General features: G+C 37.4%; 1 protein-coding gene and 1 pseudogene across 1 annotated transcript; both read left to right on the plus strand.

The window, feature by feature from the left end:
* Positions 1–7,987: 7,987 nt before the first annotated feature.
* Positions 7,988–9,128, plus strand: LOC147504425 (uncharacterized; annotated as a pseudogene).
* A 121-nt stretch (positions 9,129–9,249) lies between these two features.
* LOC147504426 (uncharacterized) lies at positions 9,250–11,557 on the plus strand. Its single transcript, XM_086605211.1, has 3 exons — positions 9,250–10,124; positions 10,177–10,378; positions 10,736–11,557. The coding sequence occupies exons 1-3, from the start codon at positions 9,250–9,252 to the stop codon at positions 11,555–11,557; spliced, it is 1,899 nt and encodes a 632-aa protein (XP_086461337.1).
* Positions 11,558–15,582: the final 4,025 nt, after the last annotated feature.

Consider the following 15,582-nt stretch of genomic DNA (forward strand, 5'->3'; position numbering starts at 1 on the left):
CAGTGCTGAAATGGACAACCACAGTGAGAATCAAACAAGGGTGGGTGGGTTATGGGACTTTGAAAAACTATCAATTCTAAAGAAAACAATACTAAAGAGTACTAAGATGGCAGGGACACCATTTGATATGGTAAAAAGATAGTCTTACTCACAAATAGAGCGATGAAACTCTAAACGAAAGTAAAACTATAAACTGTGGCTTATACTAGACTTATCAAAGATATTTGTTTTCTACTCTCGAATCTATTGACGTAGAGTTGGAATAGAAGATTCGTTCCACTCCTAGTCCCTTAGCATTCAAGTTTTCTACAATTGATGGTCTATCCAAGGTCAATGAGAGATTTACGAAGGGAATTTATACTATGATGTGAATTCAAATAACAAGATACAAATAACGGAATGACAGAATGCTAAGAGTTGAATCTAGATAAAGAATTAGGGGAATTTGATTCCACCTTGATTACCAACTTAATAAACTAGCATAGATTTGTTCTTACGGTAAGAATTGGTCGTTCTAATCCCTAATTATACATGTCATTTCTACCAATTCATAACTAGCATGTGAGGTCGTCCACCCATTCTCATGGCGAATCAACGACCTTCTAGAGTGGAATAGGTTCTTACAACGATTCTATACTACACAATCAAGTTTTCATCAAGGCTTCATCAAACCCCTCTAATGGAGGTTTAGCCTTGATTCATCAAACTATCATTTCCAATTGAATTAAAACTAGACATAATATAAAGATTTGAACTTTACTAATTTAACTACTCAAGAATTGAAATCCATATTAACAACTAGGAAATGAATAACAAACAATAATTGAAAGTAGATCTAAACAAATTTAAATGACAAAATCGAAATTAACAAGAACTACTATTTTATTTATCTAATGAATGAAGAACAATGTTTCAAATAATTAATCTAAAACAAGGAATGAAACTAATTAATTATTTATTGAAATTCAAAAACTAGATCTACAAGCTATTCTACTGGCTACTTTCTATTCTAAGATATCTAATTATATTTCTCATAAGAGCTAAGTCTTGTTTTATGTAAAGGAGGAGACCAGATCCACAATTTCGTGCATGGGCTGAGGAGCCATGTTTTGGGCTGGAAAATCGAGCCTAAAGCCCAATTTCTTCAGTCCATAGAGCCCGTTTCAGTTGGCTTTGACTTCAGTAGACTTTTCGTCCACTTCTGCTCATCTTAGATTGGGTCAAGGATTGAACCATTGGAAAGCTCTTTCCGAGGCGGTCTTTTTGACGTAAGGTAGGCCCAAATCCAAGGCTTGAGTCCAAAGATATGGTCTTCGGAAGTTCTGCTGACTTGTGCATTGTTTCAGCCCGTGTTAACTTTTCAGCTTTTGACCGGTCTTCATAAAGGCTTTGTCTCCTTAAATCTTGGCTTTTATCACAGAACTTCTTAGTAACCAGCCCTTTGCTCCTTTATATCGCCAAAGTGGCACATTTCTGCACATAATTGAGTTCCATACCTGAAATACATAAAAGCACGTAATTAGCATTAACTCTTATTTATTACTCGCATAATTGGTCTAAAAGTAGTATTATTAAGGGGTTAAAACTACAGTTTTGGGATCTTATCAAGCTTGCATTAGAATGAATGCAAAACACTTGATTGAATACATCTACGTATGAGCTTGCATTAGTATGAATGCAAAACATTGAGTTCTTGTCTTGTAAAGGGTTGAGTTGAGTCTTTGGTCTCTGAAGCCTTGTAGTGTTTCCTGAGCTTTTGAGTTTTCGGACCCCTAAGTTGACTTTAACTTTTGACTTTTACCTTTGGTTATTGACATTAACCGTTGTCTTTTTGGCACTTTTTCTCAGTTGTCCCATAAGGTCTCTTTTAGTCTCTTTTTAGCTCTAGATCACGTCATTTGAGGTATTTGGTCCAGAATAGGCTTCTATCCTAAAAAACGATAAGAACAGGAGTTTTGTACATTATTGATTATATAATTCTACATAATTGAAGCACTATAAGAGGATAAAAACACTGATCAATTAGAATGAATGCAAAACACTTGATTGAATGTATTTACTTGTGAACTTGCTGATAAAAAAAAAAAAAACAAACAAACTTGCATTTGAAAGAATGTAAAACACTTGATTGATAAAATTAACGCATCTACAAGCGAGCTTACAATAGAATGAATGCTAAACACTTGATTAAATGCATCGATGTGTGAGCTTGTATTAGAATAATGCAAAACGTGGAGTTTTTGTCTTGCAAAGGGTTGAGTCTTTGGTCCTTGAAGCCTTGGAGTGTTTCCTGAACTGTTGAATTTTTGGGCCTTAAGGTTTCTTTGAACTTTAACCGTTGGCTTTGACTTTGACTGGTGACTTTTCGGCAGTTTTTCTCAGTTGTCCCATACGGTCCCTTTTAGGCTCTTTTTGGCTCTAGATCACGTCATTTGAGGTATTTCGTCTAGATAAGTATCCTGAAAAACCGATAAAAACATGAGTTTTGTACATTATTGATTATATAATTTGACATAATTTAAGCATTACAAGTGGATAAAAACGCATATTTTGGATCTGATCAATTAGAATGAATGTAAAGCACTTGATTGATTAAATAAATGCAAAACACTTAATTGAATGCATCTACTAGTGGACTTGCATTAGAATGAATGCAAAACACTTCATTGATTGAATTAACTCATCTACAAGCGAGATTGTATTAGAATGGAAGCAAAACACTTGATTGAATGCATCTACGTGCAAGTTTGCATTAGAATGAATGCAAAAAAACTTGATTGATTGAATGAACGCGTCTTAAAGCGAGCTTGCAATAAAATGAATGCAATATACTTGACTGAATGCATCTACGTTTGAGCTTTCATTAGAATGAATGCAAAACACTTGATTGAATACATCTACGTGTGAGCTTGCCTTAGTATGAATGCAAAACATTGAGTCCTTGTCTTGTAAAGGGTTGAGTTAAGTGTTTGGTCGTTGAAGCCTTGTAGTGTTTCCTGAGCTTTTGAGTTTTTGGACCCCTAAGTTGACTTTAACTTCTGACTTTTACCTTTGGTTATTGACTTTAACCGTTGTCTTTTTGGCACTTTTTCTCAGTTGTCCCATAAGGTCCCTTTTAGTCTCCTTTTGGCTCTAGATCACGTCATTTGAGGTATTTGGTCCAGAATAGGCTTCTATCCTAAAAAACGATAAGAACATGAGTTTTGTACATTATTGATTTTATAATTTTACATAATTGAAGCATTATAAGAGGATAAAAACGCATGTTTGAGAACTGATCAATTAGAATGAATACAAAATGCAGGTGCCGACTAGCAAAGTCGGTAAAACCTTTGGGTGATGATACCAGAGGTTTGGGGCTCGAATCCCGCCAGCATCAAAGAGTTACTGATCTCATTTAAAACAGGTTTACAAAAAATGAATACAGAACACGTGATTGAATGTATTTACTTGTGAACTTGTTGATAAAAAAAACATGCATTAGAATGACTCACTACAAGAGATGGGACCTTTTGCGACCATATTATTACCGACGCTTTCAAACTGTTGTTGATATACAGCATCTGCGACGAATTTAAGGGTAGCAAATAAATTTTGGTAGTGTACATTGTGGGGCACTAATTGCTACGCTTTTAACAGTTGGTAAAGATATTCCATGTTTTATTTATCAGCTACGTTTTTAAGCGTCGATAATGATAATATTTATCAGCAACCCTATAAAGGGTAGCAACAGCTATAACATCGGCTACGCTTTCTATTACATCGGCCACGCTTCCGTATACGTCGCCGGTCTTCTTTAGGGTAAGTGGGCGCTGATAAATGTTGTCATTTTTTTCCCCCCATTTTAGTTATTTGGCCAAAATTTTCACTAAATGCGCCAAAATTTTTAGATATTTCGCGGGCTTAAGTTTTAAGGAAAGTTGAAAAATAAATCAACACAAAACCAAAACTTCATCAGTTTGTCTGACGCCACCGATACAAAAACCAAAAGCAAAAAAAAGGTTGCAACTTGAAGATCTCTCTCTCTCTCTCTCTCTCTCTCTCCTCTCTCTCTCTCTCTCTCTCTCTCTCTCTCTCTCTCTCTCTCTCTCTCTCTCTCTCTCTCTCTCTCTCTCTCTCTCTCTCTCTCTCTCTCTCCCAATTGAGAATTTATTCTCATTTCCCTTCTCATCTTCCATATTGTTGCTCGGGTATCTCACAAAGTTTTTATCATATTGGCAGGTATTTTAATTATTTGATTATGACTTAAATTGTTACTAATTTTGGGTTTTGTTATAGTGCAAATTATGACTACTGGGGTTTGGTATAGTGCAAATTATGCTTCGTGTGTTTTCAGTTTTGGGGTTTGGGGTGTTTAAATTTTTTATTTTTTTTTGTTCTCTTAGTGTTGGTTATATGATCTATGAAGGGTAGTGAAAATTTAGACCTTTCTAATGTGAATTGTTTGCTTCATTTTGCTATAATGTGGGGTTTGTTTTAATGGAGTTTGTTTAGATGGGGTTTGGTTAATTTTGGGTTTTTTCTTCTTCAATACTCTAAAAATCAAAACTTTCAAGTTTATACTTCAATTGCTCTCTTTGTCTACTGAATACTACTTTGTTTAGATACTTTAGGTAGAAAAGTTAAGGCTTTGTTGCAACCGAAAAATTCGCTGAAACAGTTCTTTAGCGGAAAAGCTAAGGTATTTTTGGGGTTTTTGTTCTAATCACGCTAGAATTTATTTTTTGGGTTTTAAAAAATCCAGAGTAAAAAGTTGCTTTTTGTGGAGGATAAATCCAGATAATTGGCCTCAACTGGACACTTATCTTTGTACCTATGAAGTGTATATTAGTTTGCACTTTGCTCATACTTTAAACGTTGATGTCTAATGAGTCGATGAAAGGTACCAACACCGGTTGATTCCGATTGAAGTTAGTAAAATACATATAGCTAATGAATAAATCTTTATGAAAGTGGCTTTCACTAACTATGAGTGGTTTATCGATCATAACTAGAAGTCATGTAGCCTTTGCCCGCGCAGGTTTGAATCCTGCCGTCCCGACCCTCAATAGAGTCAATTGTTCTTTCCTTTTATTTAAAGTATAAGTGGTGTAGTACAGAGCTTCAGAAATCCCATGCCCATATTTTATTTGATAAGGAATTGTTCTTATATTTTTTTTCAATTTTTTTCTGTGTCCATGGATATTGGTAACACATTGCAATATCAAGTCTCAAGAGTGGAAGATTTGATATTTTAAGCCTTAAGATGTTTACAAAACCGAAAATTCAATTCATGATACCTCAAATCTTCTAACAATCTAATGCGCGCGTGGCTGTCTCTGTCTCGTTCTAATTAATATGCCATTATCAGTCATCTAATCTGTATTTTGAGATAAAGACAGATAAGCATCATTAGATTTATGCTTGTAATCCCAGAATCATTAAAAGAACTTGTTAATATATGTTCCTTTGTCAAATTCTGCACATGCCCACTTTCTATCACACTCTCTTTTGTTCCATTATTACTTCTCCCACTCTCTCCCCTATCTGTTACATTCTTCTCCTTATTCCTATCAACAAAACTACTATTTGGACTATTTACTTCTCTAGATAAATTCCCTTGATAAGTTTTATCCACAACCATTACTGTTATATTTTTCTCATTTCCAGTAAAATTCTCACTCTGGGACTTGTTTGAAACTAAATTCCCATCATTAAAAGCAGTAAAGCTAGAATTTTTACTCACTTCTTTGAAAATTCCTTCTTGGGCAGTTTTATTCCTACTTGAAAACTGGAATGGCCAAGAAACAAGAGGAGATTTAGTACTACTAAAGCCTTGAACAACAGGGTATAAAAGAGAAGCCTTTAAAGGATGGTTAAGAAACAAAACAGTTAACAAAAGAACAGAAGCTATAACTCCTAAACCAAAACCAGAAAACACTCTACTTTTTGTAGTTATAAACTGTTATGATAAACCAAGTGACCTTAGAAACTTTTTCAACTCCATTGTACTACACTAGTATGTATAAGCATGTATGTGTTATGTATATAACTCTTTGTATATAACAATGTAGATAAAAATACGGAGATTACTATGATGGGTTTGGAGTTTGAGAATAGTTAAGTGGTTGGGTTTCGAGAAAAGCAAAGAATGAGTGCGAAGAAACAGAGGTGAATGGAGAAGAAGAAGAAGGTGAAGAAAAAGCCATATATCTCATAAATTATGAGATATATGGCTTTTGAACAATTGTTATCATTAGAAAAAAAAAAAGTAGTGCGGTGATTAACTTGAGTTCGTGCACCCTTGAATGCTGGCTTGGTCAATTAGAATGCCCAACATCTTTTCCAACTCTGCGTTTGTTCTAATTGAATATGTATGCCCTCTTTTCTGTTCATGTGTCCCTCACACCCTTATTTTAGAACTGGATTAGATACTAGAATATAAAAGAAGAAGAAAAAAATGTACTCATTGGGGTGATGAAATGGTCTCACAGGTACTCGACTTGGGTCTTTGTATAACTTGCGTACTATATACTACAAATGGTTCAAGTAAGAGATTCTCTATAGAAAAAAAAAAGTTCAAGTAGGTGATCCAACTAGATTGCAAATAAACTTAAATTGTTTAAGCTTTGAAATATGGATCATCGTCTTGTATTCTTTGTTTGTTACTTTAAGTGTTCAATTTTATAAATTTAGTCTGTTTGATATATGTCAAAGGGGCTACAAGATATTTTCATTAAATTAGTAATATATACCTTTTTTGATGCACCCATTATGTATCAGGTTTCAAATATTTGATACAAATTGAGCCTTCACCTATAAGACATAGCATTCAAGATGAGCTTTAAGATACAAATTGTAAATACTATTCTAGATGAGCTTTAAGATACAAATTTAGAATACTAAGATTGCTCATTCTCACATGAAGCACTTTGAGATGGTAGCTTTGCATCTATTCGGCCCATGCTTTTAGTTCTCTTGTTTAGCTAACATGACTAGGTGTTGAAAATGTGAAAAGTTTAAATAATTGCAGTTATGATTTTGACTAAATTTTCTATTAATTTTCTATAATTCTTAGTGTAATTATAGTTGGGTTCAGCCTAGTATTATAGAAAAATTATAGGCACTTAATCAGGAAATTTAGTGCATACTTTATTGACAACCTTTTTTGAGTGTATAATTGTATGTGCATATTGTATCGATAAATTGGAATATATAGCAATAATAAGAAGTGAATGTTAGTGTTTTCTTTTAAAATATGGTCCACTTTATAATTTTTTTTCTTCCTTTTTACCATGTTTACAATAAGACTGAGCATTCTTTTTGTGACAAACTCATGAATGTTAATTGATCTAGGATTATTATATTCTTAGCACCATCAAACTTGATAACATCTGATAGTATCATCTATATGGCTAACACGTGATAATGGGATAAGCTTATAAATATTTTGTATGATTTGTTGGTCTGTTTGAACCCTTTGGCTTGTTTGGTTGAATTTTGTTTAGCTAGTTTTGGATATGGCTAACACGTGATAATGGGATAAGCTTATAAATACTTTGTATGATTTGTTGGTCTGTTTGAACCCTTTGGCTTGTTTGGTTGAGTTTTGGTTAGCTAGTTTTGGATGCGAACACCTTTTGAATTCAAATTGATCTTGTTCAGGGTCAGTGTACCTTAGTGCCTTTAGAGAGCGTAGGGGCTCCTTAGTACCTTTACAAGTAGTCTTTTTCAAATCAAGGTTCTTGAGAGAAGCCACTTACATGTGTGTACTGCTATTAACATATTGTTTTCACTTACAATGTATAGCAATTGCACGTAAATATGGACAAGAGTTGGATGAATCTGCCAGATCGGTTTGACACTCAATTTATTGAAGGCGTTGAGGCATTCATTGTGGTTGCTACTGATCATGCAGACAAATACCGTAGGACTCTTTTGCCCTTGTAAAATCTGCAAAATAGGTACTACAAGCAAATAAGTAAGAGATCATTTGCTTGAACATGGAATGGACAAGCATTACACTCGTTGGCTCCATCATGGTGAAGGTTATGAAGAGCACCTTGCTGATGACGATGATGATTATGATGATGTTGGTAGTGATGAAGGAGTTCGTTTTGATGGGTTGGAAAACTTGCTTCACGATTTAAGAGGACCAACTCCTATGGATAATTCTGTACCAGACATGCAATATGGGGGTGGAGATAATTATACTGCCACAACACACAACATGCAGATACCTCTTCTGGTCTTAATAGGGGTAATGGCGATGGGGGTAATGGTGACGATCCGAATTTGTTTGATAAACTTTTGAGTGAAGCGCGACAACCTTTGTATCCAGGTTGCCAAAAGTTTTCCAAATTAGATTATCTCATGAAGTTGTTCCATCTGAAGGTGATTAATCATTGGAGTAACAAATCATTTGATATGATTCTTGAATTGATTAAAGCTGCATTGCCTGCGGGTGAGATGCTGCCAAAGTCCTATCACGAGGCTAAGACATTAATGCGAGAACTAGGACTTGGGTATATTTGCTATACATGCATGCAAATACGATTGTGCTCTTTTCTGGGACAAATACAAAGATCTTCAAAGTTGTCCAGTATGTGGTGAACCGAGGTATAAAGCTTCTGAAGGCAAGTGTAAGAAAACCACATAAGGTTTTGCGCTATTTCCCACTTAAACCAAGGCTTCAAAGGTTGTTTAAGTCAAGGATGACTGCTGTAGATATGAGGTGGCACAAAGAAAAACGAGTCCCATAAGAGAATGTATTCAAGCACCCAGCAGATTCTAAAACATGGAAAGATTTCGACAAGGAGTATGAGTGGTTTTCCAATGATCCTCGCAATGTCCGCCTCGGCCTTGCAAGTGATGGGTTCAACCCTTTTGGTGACATGAGTACCTCTTATAGCATGTGGCCGGTAATGCTTGTGCCTTATAATTTGCCTCCTTGGAAATGTATGAAAGATCCTTTGCTTTTCATGTCGCTTCTTATTCCTGGTCCCAAATCCCCAGGAAATGACATTGATGTATATTTACAGCCTCTAGTAGATGAATTGAGAGATTTGTGGGACAATGGCGTGGAGACATACGATGTTGTGACCAAGCAAACATTTAAGTTGCATGTCAAGCGTTATTGTGGACTATAAATGACTTTCCCCGCATTTGGGAACTTGTCCGGTTGAGCACACCAAAGGCAAAATGGCCTGCCCAAATTGTAACAAAGACACGGTCTCTATGTATTTAAAAAATGGCCACAAATTATGCTATATGGCCCATCGTCGTTTCTTGCCACCACGACATTCTTGGCGAAGACGTGGTAAAAATCTGTTCGACGGGAAGGTTGAAAACAGACCAAAACCAAAGGATTTGGATGGGGCTGATGTGTTATCACAAGTTGATTTGGTCGAGGAACAAAAACATGGAAAGAATCCGATTAACAAGAAAAGGAAGCGTACCGAGTTTGAGTTAAATTGGACAAAGCAGAGTGTATTTTTTTATTTACCATATTGGCCATCCCTTGAGTTGCGTCATAATGTTGATGTGATGCATGTTGAAAAGAACGTTTGTGAGAATGTGTTGGGAACATTGTTGAATATTGATGGTAAAACAAAAGATTCTTTTAAAGCTCGACTAGATTTGGCTGAATTGGGTATTAGAAAGGAGTTGCATCTAATTCCGAATGGTAATAAGTATATCATGCCGGCTGCATCCTATACAATGTCATCTACCGATAAAAAGGCATTCTGCGAATGGCTGAAATCTGTGAAATTTCCAAATGCTTATGCATCAAATATATCTCGATGTGTGAATGCCAATGAGGGTAAAGTATCAGGAATGAAAAGCCATGACTGCCATGTGCTTTTACAACGTCTTCTTCCAGCTGCGGTACGTGGTTACTTGTGTAGTGATGTAGCAATTGCATTGATTGAGTTGGGTGTGTTTTTCCAAGAGTTGTGTTGCAAGACACTGAGGTTAGAAGTGCTCGAGAATATGGAGAAGGATATTGCCGTGATACTTTGTAAACTCGAACAAATATTTCCACCGGCATTTTTTGATGTAATGGTTCACTTGGCTGTTCACTTACCACACGAGGCACTGCTTGGCGGACATGTACAGTATCGGTGGATGTATCCCATTGAAAGGTAACATGTATATACTTTGTTTTGCTTTCAATTAATATAATTTGTTAAACAGGTTTTTACACACTTTAAAACAGTATGTCCGAAACAAGGCGCGTCCAGAAGGTTCAATTGCGGAAGCATACATCGATAACGAATGCCTCACTTTCTGTTCCATGTATCTCCAAGATATTGAAACACGCTTCAACCGTGAAGAACGGAATTTTGATGGTGGCCAAGAGAAACAACCCACGGGGCTGCTTGTTTTCTCACAGAATGTGTGACCATTGGGGGCTTTTAAAGTTATCAGCCTAAGCTTAAAAGATTATGACAAGGCCCGTTATTACGTGTTAAATAATTCTGAAGAAGTATTACCATACCTTGAGTAAGTACAGCTTTTAGTAAGACACAATATATACACATTATTATCATGTTTTCTTATATATACAACATTTTCTATATGTAGTGAACATAGGGCAGAGCTTATTAGGCAAAGTCCACATAATTTGGAAGAGAGGCAGGAACTATATTTTCCTGAATGGTTTGAACGATGAGTAAGTTTTCACAGGAAATACCCCTTGATGTTTTTCATTATTATTATATTTTCTATTGATTGTTGTTCATTTTGTTGATAGATGCATGAATTGCGATCTCAGAATTCCCCAGAAGCTACTGATGAGTTATATTCATTAGCTTGTGGGCCTGATCCTCGTGCAATTCGATATAGTGGCTGCATTGTTCATGGGATCAGATTTCACACGAAGGATAGAGAAGTAAATCTTCGAACACAAAATAGTGGTGTTGTTGTCGAGGGGTGTCACCAATCAAAAGAGATTGATTTCTATGGTGTTTTAAATGATGTCATAGTCTTAAACTATTTATCTTCCAAGAAAGTTTATCTTTTCCAGTGTGATTGGTGGGATGTCGGCAACGGAAGGAGTGGAATACAAACAGATGGCCATGTTACTAGTGTTAATGTCTCACGAACTTGGTACAAAGATGACCGATTTGTGCTAGCTACCCAAGCAGGTCAAGTCTTTTATGTGAGTGATACTAAACTGCGTGGTAGTTGGCAAGTTGTCCAGAAGATAAAGCCTAGAAATGTGTATGACGTTGCTGAGAGAGAGGAAGAGATTGTAGCAAGGCATGGCGTCGCATTCCAAGAAGAGGAGCAGGATGTAGTGGATGGCATTGTCCAACACGATCAAACACTTGAAGAAAGTAACAATGATAATATTCAAACGGAAGAACTTGCACCTGTACTTTTGAATAGGGATGATTTGATCCCAACTGAAGTTGATGCGGATGTGGTCTTGACCAATATAAATAGAACCCAGATGGATGATCATTTCATTGTTGATGACGAATCTGATGAAGAAGATGATACGCTCATAAACTATTGTAGTTCTGAAGAAGAGAAAGTCATATCAAGTGATGATGATACTGACATAGATTAAGTTTAAATGTGTTCTCTAAAGTGTTCTCTATGTGTTCTCTAAAGTGTTCTCTATGTTTTGAATTCCTTGTTAGTAATGTCAGTAGCGACTTCCTATCTACTTGTTTGTATTTGGTTTTTGTTTTTTTCAGTTTTAGTGTCAGGCCACACTTGGGAGAATTGAATGCAGCTATTTACACTTGAAAAATGATTTCTGTTAATTTTCTGCTGGTAAGTATATATTTCTTTTACAGTCATGGGCCCAGGTAGAAGAACCACTAGAAGCTCTAATGCACAGCCTCCGCCTCAGCCAAGCTCCCAATCAGCAGATGCTTCTCTTGGTGGTATGATATCAATTTTTAGTCCATCTAAATTATAGGTTATATTGAGTTTTGACTTCCAACTTTTCTCTCCATGTATATTTTTTTGTAGTCATGGAATCTGGTGGTCGTACACTGCCTCAGTCTAGGCCCAATGTTTATGTAGGATTGTCTAGCGGGCCTGGTGCTGGTAAGACAATTTTTTTTCCATACAAACAGCACAAATGGAAGAGGTAAAGCAAATAAGAAGTAAAACTTTTAGCTTTTTTGGCGCAGATCGAGGGTTTTTTTTTTTTTTTTTTTGCTTATAAACAGCTTCGACACCATTACTCCCCACTAAAAAAAGAGGTAAAGCAATGAACACAACTCTAATCAATCATAAAGCAAGGACAGGTCAGAAACCGAGAATTGAGATTCTACCAGGGAGGTCAAAACCTGTAGGGAGTTGGAGTGAACAATTTGCTTATGAAATTGGCATAATTTGCCGCAAGTATGCACCTCTAGCAGTTCAGAACTGGAGAACGGTGAAGAAGGAGTTCAAGTCAAAAGTTAATACGGTGCACGAACATATAATGGTAATAAAATATCATTACTAGTTATATTGTTTCTTTATTTATTTATTTTAACATTGTCTTGCATGCATAACTTGTTTGCAGAAGAGCTTTGACATTGATATCCATCTGCCGCATGTAGAAAGGGTTGTTAATAAGTATCTAGGACAGCGCCTCAAAGAGTACAGGTGTAGGCTGCACAAATATTACAAGGGTCTCCCAAATGACCAACGTAGACGGAAGCCATATGAGGGGATGGTCGCGCAAGGGGATTGGGAATTTCTTTGTGATTGGTTTGAAACAGAAAAATTCAAAGTAATTTATATGATTTTTTGTAATTATCTTTTATTGTATTTCTAACTAAATATTTCCTATGGTAGAAACTCAGCACAAAAAACAAGGCAAATCGTGGGCAAAAGAAGGTTAATCACCGTGGTGGTTCGAGGTCCTTTCTAAATCACCGAGCAGATAAGGTAGTATAAATTGTTTATTATTTTTTAGTAGCATTCTTTTCATCTGTTACTTTTTCTACTTCAAGATTTTGTATCAACATATTGATGTATCTTTCTAAGCTTGTTACAGGTTAATGCAAAGACTCAACAAGAGCCCGGAAGGATTGAATTTTATCGCATGATGTACTATAACCCAGGCAAAGGCTGGTCTGGCCCTGTGGCTCAAGAAAATTATGTAATGACCAAGTTCGGTTTTTCTTATTTGTGTGCAATTCTAGTTTTATGAAGAGCATATTCATTTAATACTTGTGCCATATTTCAAATCATAGGATAAAATGCTGGAGATGCAAACTCAGTCCCTACAAGAAGGCTCTACTACCTCTATGACTGAAGATGAAATTGCTGACAAAGTCTTAGGTACAAAACCTGGTTATGTCATGGGTCTTGGACACGGCGTGGATCCACTGTCATCCTCCGGGGCCATAATAATCCAGAGGTTGAAGACCTTAGGAGGAGAGCTGAGGCAGCTGAGAGACAGGCTGAGGAGTATGAGAGACAAGCGCAAGAGCTCACAACTCGCTTGCACGAAAATGAGGGTAGGGTTGAGGAGCTACAGAATTGGAAAACGGCTTCCTAAAATTGAGTTTCTCATGGCGCACATTGGGGGGCCGCTTTTCTGTGGTATGAATTTACATACAAGTGTGGTGATCTTTATCTTTGTCTACGCTATGAAAGTATATTGAGGTCTAATAGTGGTCCTAGCTTTTAAGAAAGCGGAGCGGGGCCAATTTCTCGTACTTGCTCAGTGTAGTGTGCCCTCCTTTTGTCAAGTGTCCCGCCCAGTTCATTGGGCTGTTGGCCTACCAAGCACTTGCCCGCTGCTCCTGCAGCCCACCAAGCGGGCGGAGCGCTCGTTATCCTTACTATTCTCTCTGTAGCCCCCCTCCCCCCTCCCATTGCTCTAGCCATAAGCTATGGCAGCTCCAGCTCGCACCCACGGGGATGCCCTGCGAGGCCAGAGTGGGCTCACCGGGTCACCCTTATTCAATTCCGTTACGGGTCTTTTTCGCTTTTGCCGGATCTAGAGAGATACTACGAGTCTTCCGTCCCATATTCCATTGCCGCGCCATCCGGTTCATCGGTACTACCAAAAGTCTCATGCTTACGCTATCATTCATCGATGTAAGTATTATCTCGAACCATGAAGACCCCGGTCATGCTTCTAGTTTCCATTCCCATCATCATATTGATGATAAATCTCCTGGTGCTTTGCCATAATAATTTGGAGTCCTTATCATGGTGAAGGTTAGGTAACGCTGTGATTCTTGCTAAAACAGACCAACGCTGCTTGAAGTTATTGGCTCATCCGACCCGGCAGCATTCATGAGTCGCTCGTTCAACTGTCCCTCGGAGCCAGGGTTGAGAAGTGCCATGCATGGTCCCCCGCCCTTTCTTTCTCGGGTCCCAGCCAAGAAAAACAAAAGTGCCTTCCTACGCCAGGGGGCGAACAACCCCGCAAACGTAGGTGCTTAGATGTTAGTTCCATCAAGGTGCCAAGAGCAAACGTAGCCCTGATGGAACTACATTCCACTGTGACGGTACGGAATTCTATCTAAGTCACTACACCCAACAAGTCTTCGGCCCCCGGGTATCTTCTTCTTAGGTAGTGTACCGTAGTTTGCTCCCTAAAGACTAAAGAAAGAATGGATAAAAAGGGGGTTGTAACACTCAGTCGAACTGGTTCAGTGAGCACCATCGCAAGAATCTACAATGTCATGATCACATTGGTTACCCTTTTTTCTTTGGTAGTTCAATGGACGGTCGCCCTTCCAACAAGAAAAGGTATAAATATGGAAACTTCTGCCATTTGGATCGGAGAATTTATGGAGGAAATCGGGTTTTAAATTTCCGTAAACCGCATCGATTATATAGCCAAAGGGAATACGCCCTCCTAAAATCATCCCAAGCGCCGCTAATGTGGCTACTAAGCTATTTCTTTGGGAAGCTCCTACTAAGATGAGAAATTCCCTGATAAAGCTGCTAGTACCATGTGAACTCATATTGGCCGTGCAAAAGAAGGATATGGTAGAGATTCAAAGATGGTGCTCACCGAACCTCCGTAATATCTAGCAAGTCCAGTTTATGTCGGTCATATATAACACCAACACATAGAAAAAGGGCTGGAGGAACTGGTCCATGACTTGACATCGGTGGAATGCCACCTCCAATTCCCTGTATGTTTGATAGAGCCAAAGATTCTCCCCACGATCGAGAGTACCGATTACCCCGAACTGTTCAAGATAGTTACCACCTATCATACGGCTTTCTAACTTCACTTCTTTTTCTTTTAGCTAGGTAACACTCAGTCCTAGCCTCTTAGCTAGGTAACACTCAGTCTTACAGCCTCAAGCAATTCATGAAGACACAAACTCACAGAATTATATGTAAAAGTATATACAAAGTTCAAGAGTTTACCTGGTGCTAAGCCTCGACATATAAAATTTTAATATGCTCTTTTTCTCAAGTGCAATATGGTTGTTGCAATAGTTCCTTAGCAATTCTAGCATTACTAGTTGGAAACTTTGAAATGCTTGGGAAAAACATTTCATGTGTGCCATGCTTTTTAATATATATGGCCTCTAGCATTCTTACTAGGTAGTAGTGCTCTTTACTTTAGTTCTTCTTTTGTAGAGTAACACCCACTCTATACTTAATTTCTTATAT

The sequence above is a fragment of the Coptis chinensis genome, chromosome 4 (genome assembly GCF_015680905.1).
Source record: "Coptis chinensis isolate HL-2020 chromosome 4, ASM1568090v1, whole genome shotgun sequence".
NCBI lineage: Eukaryota > Viridiplantae > Streptophyta > Magnoliopsida > Ranunculales > Ranunculaceae > Coptis > Coptis chinensis.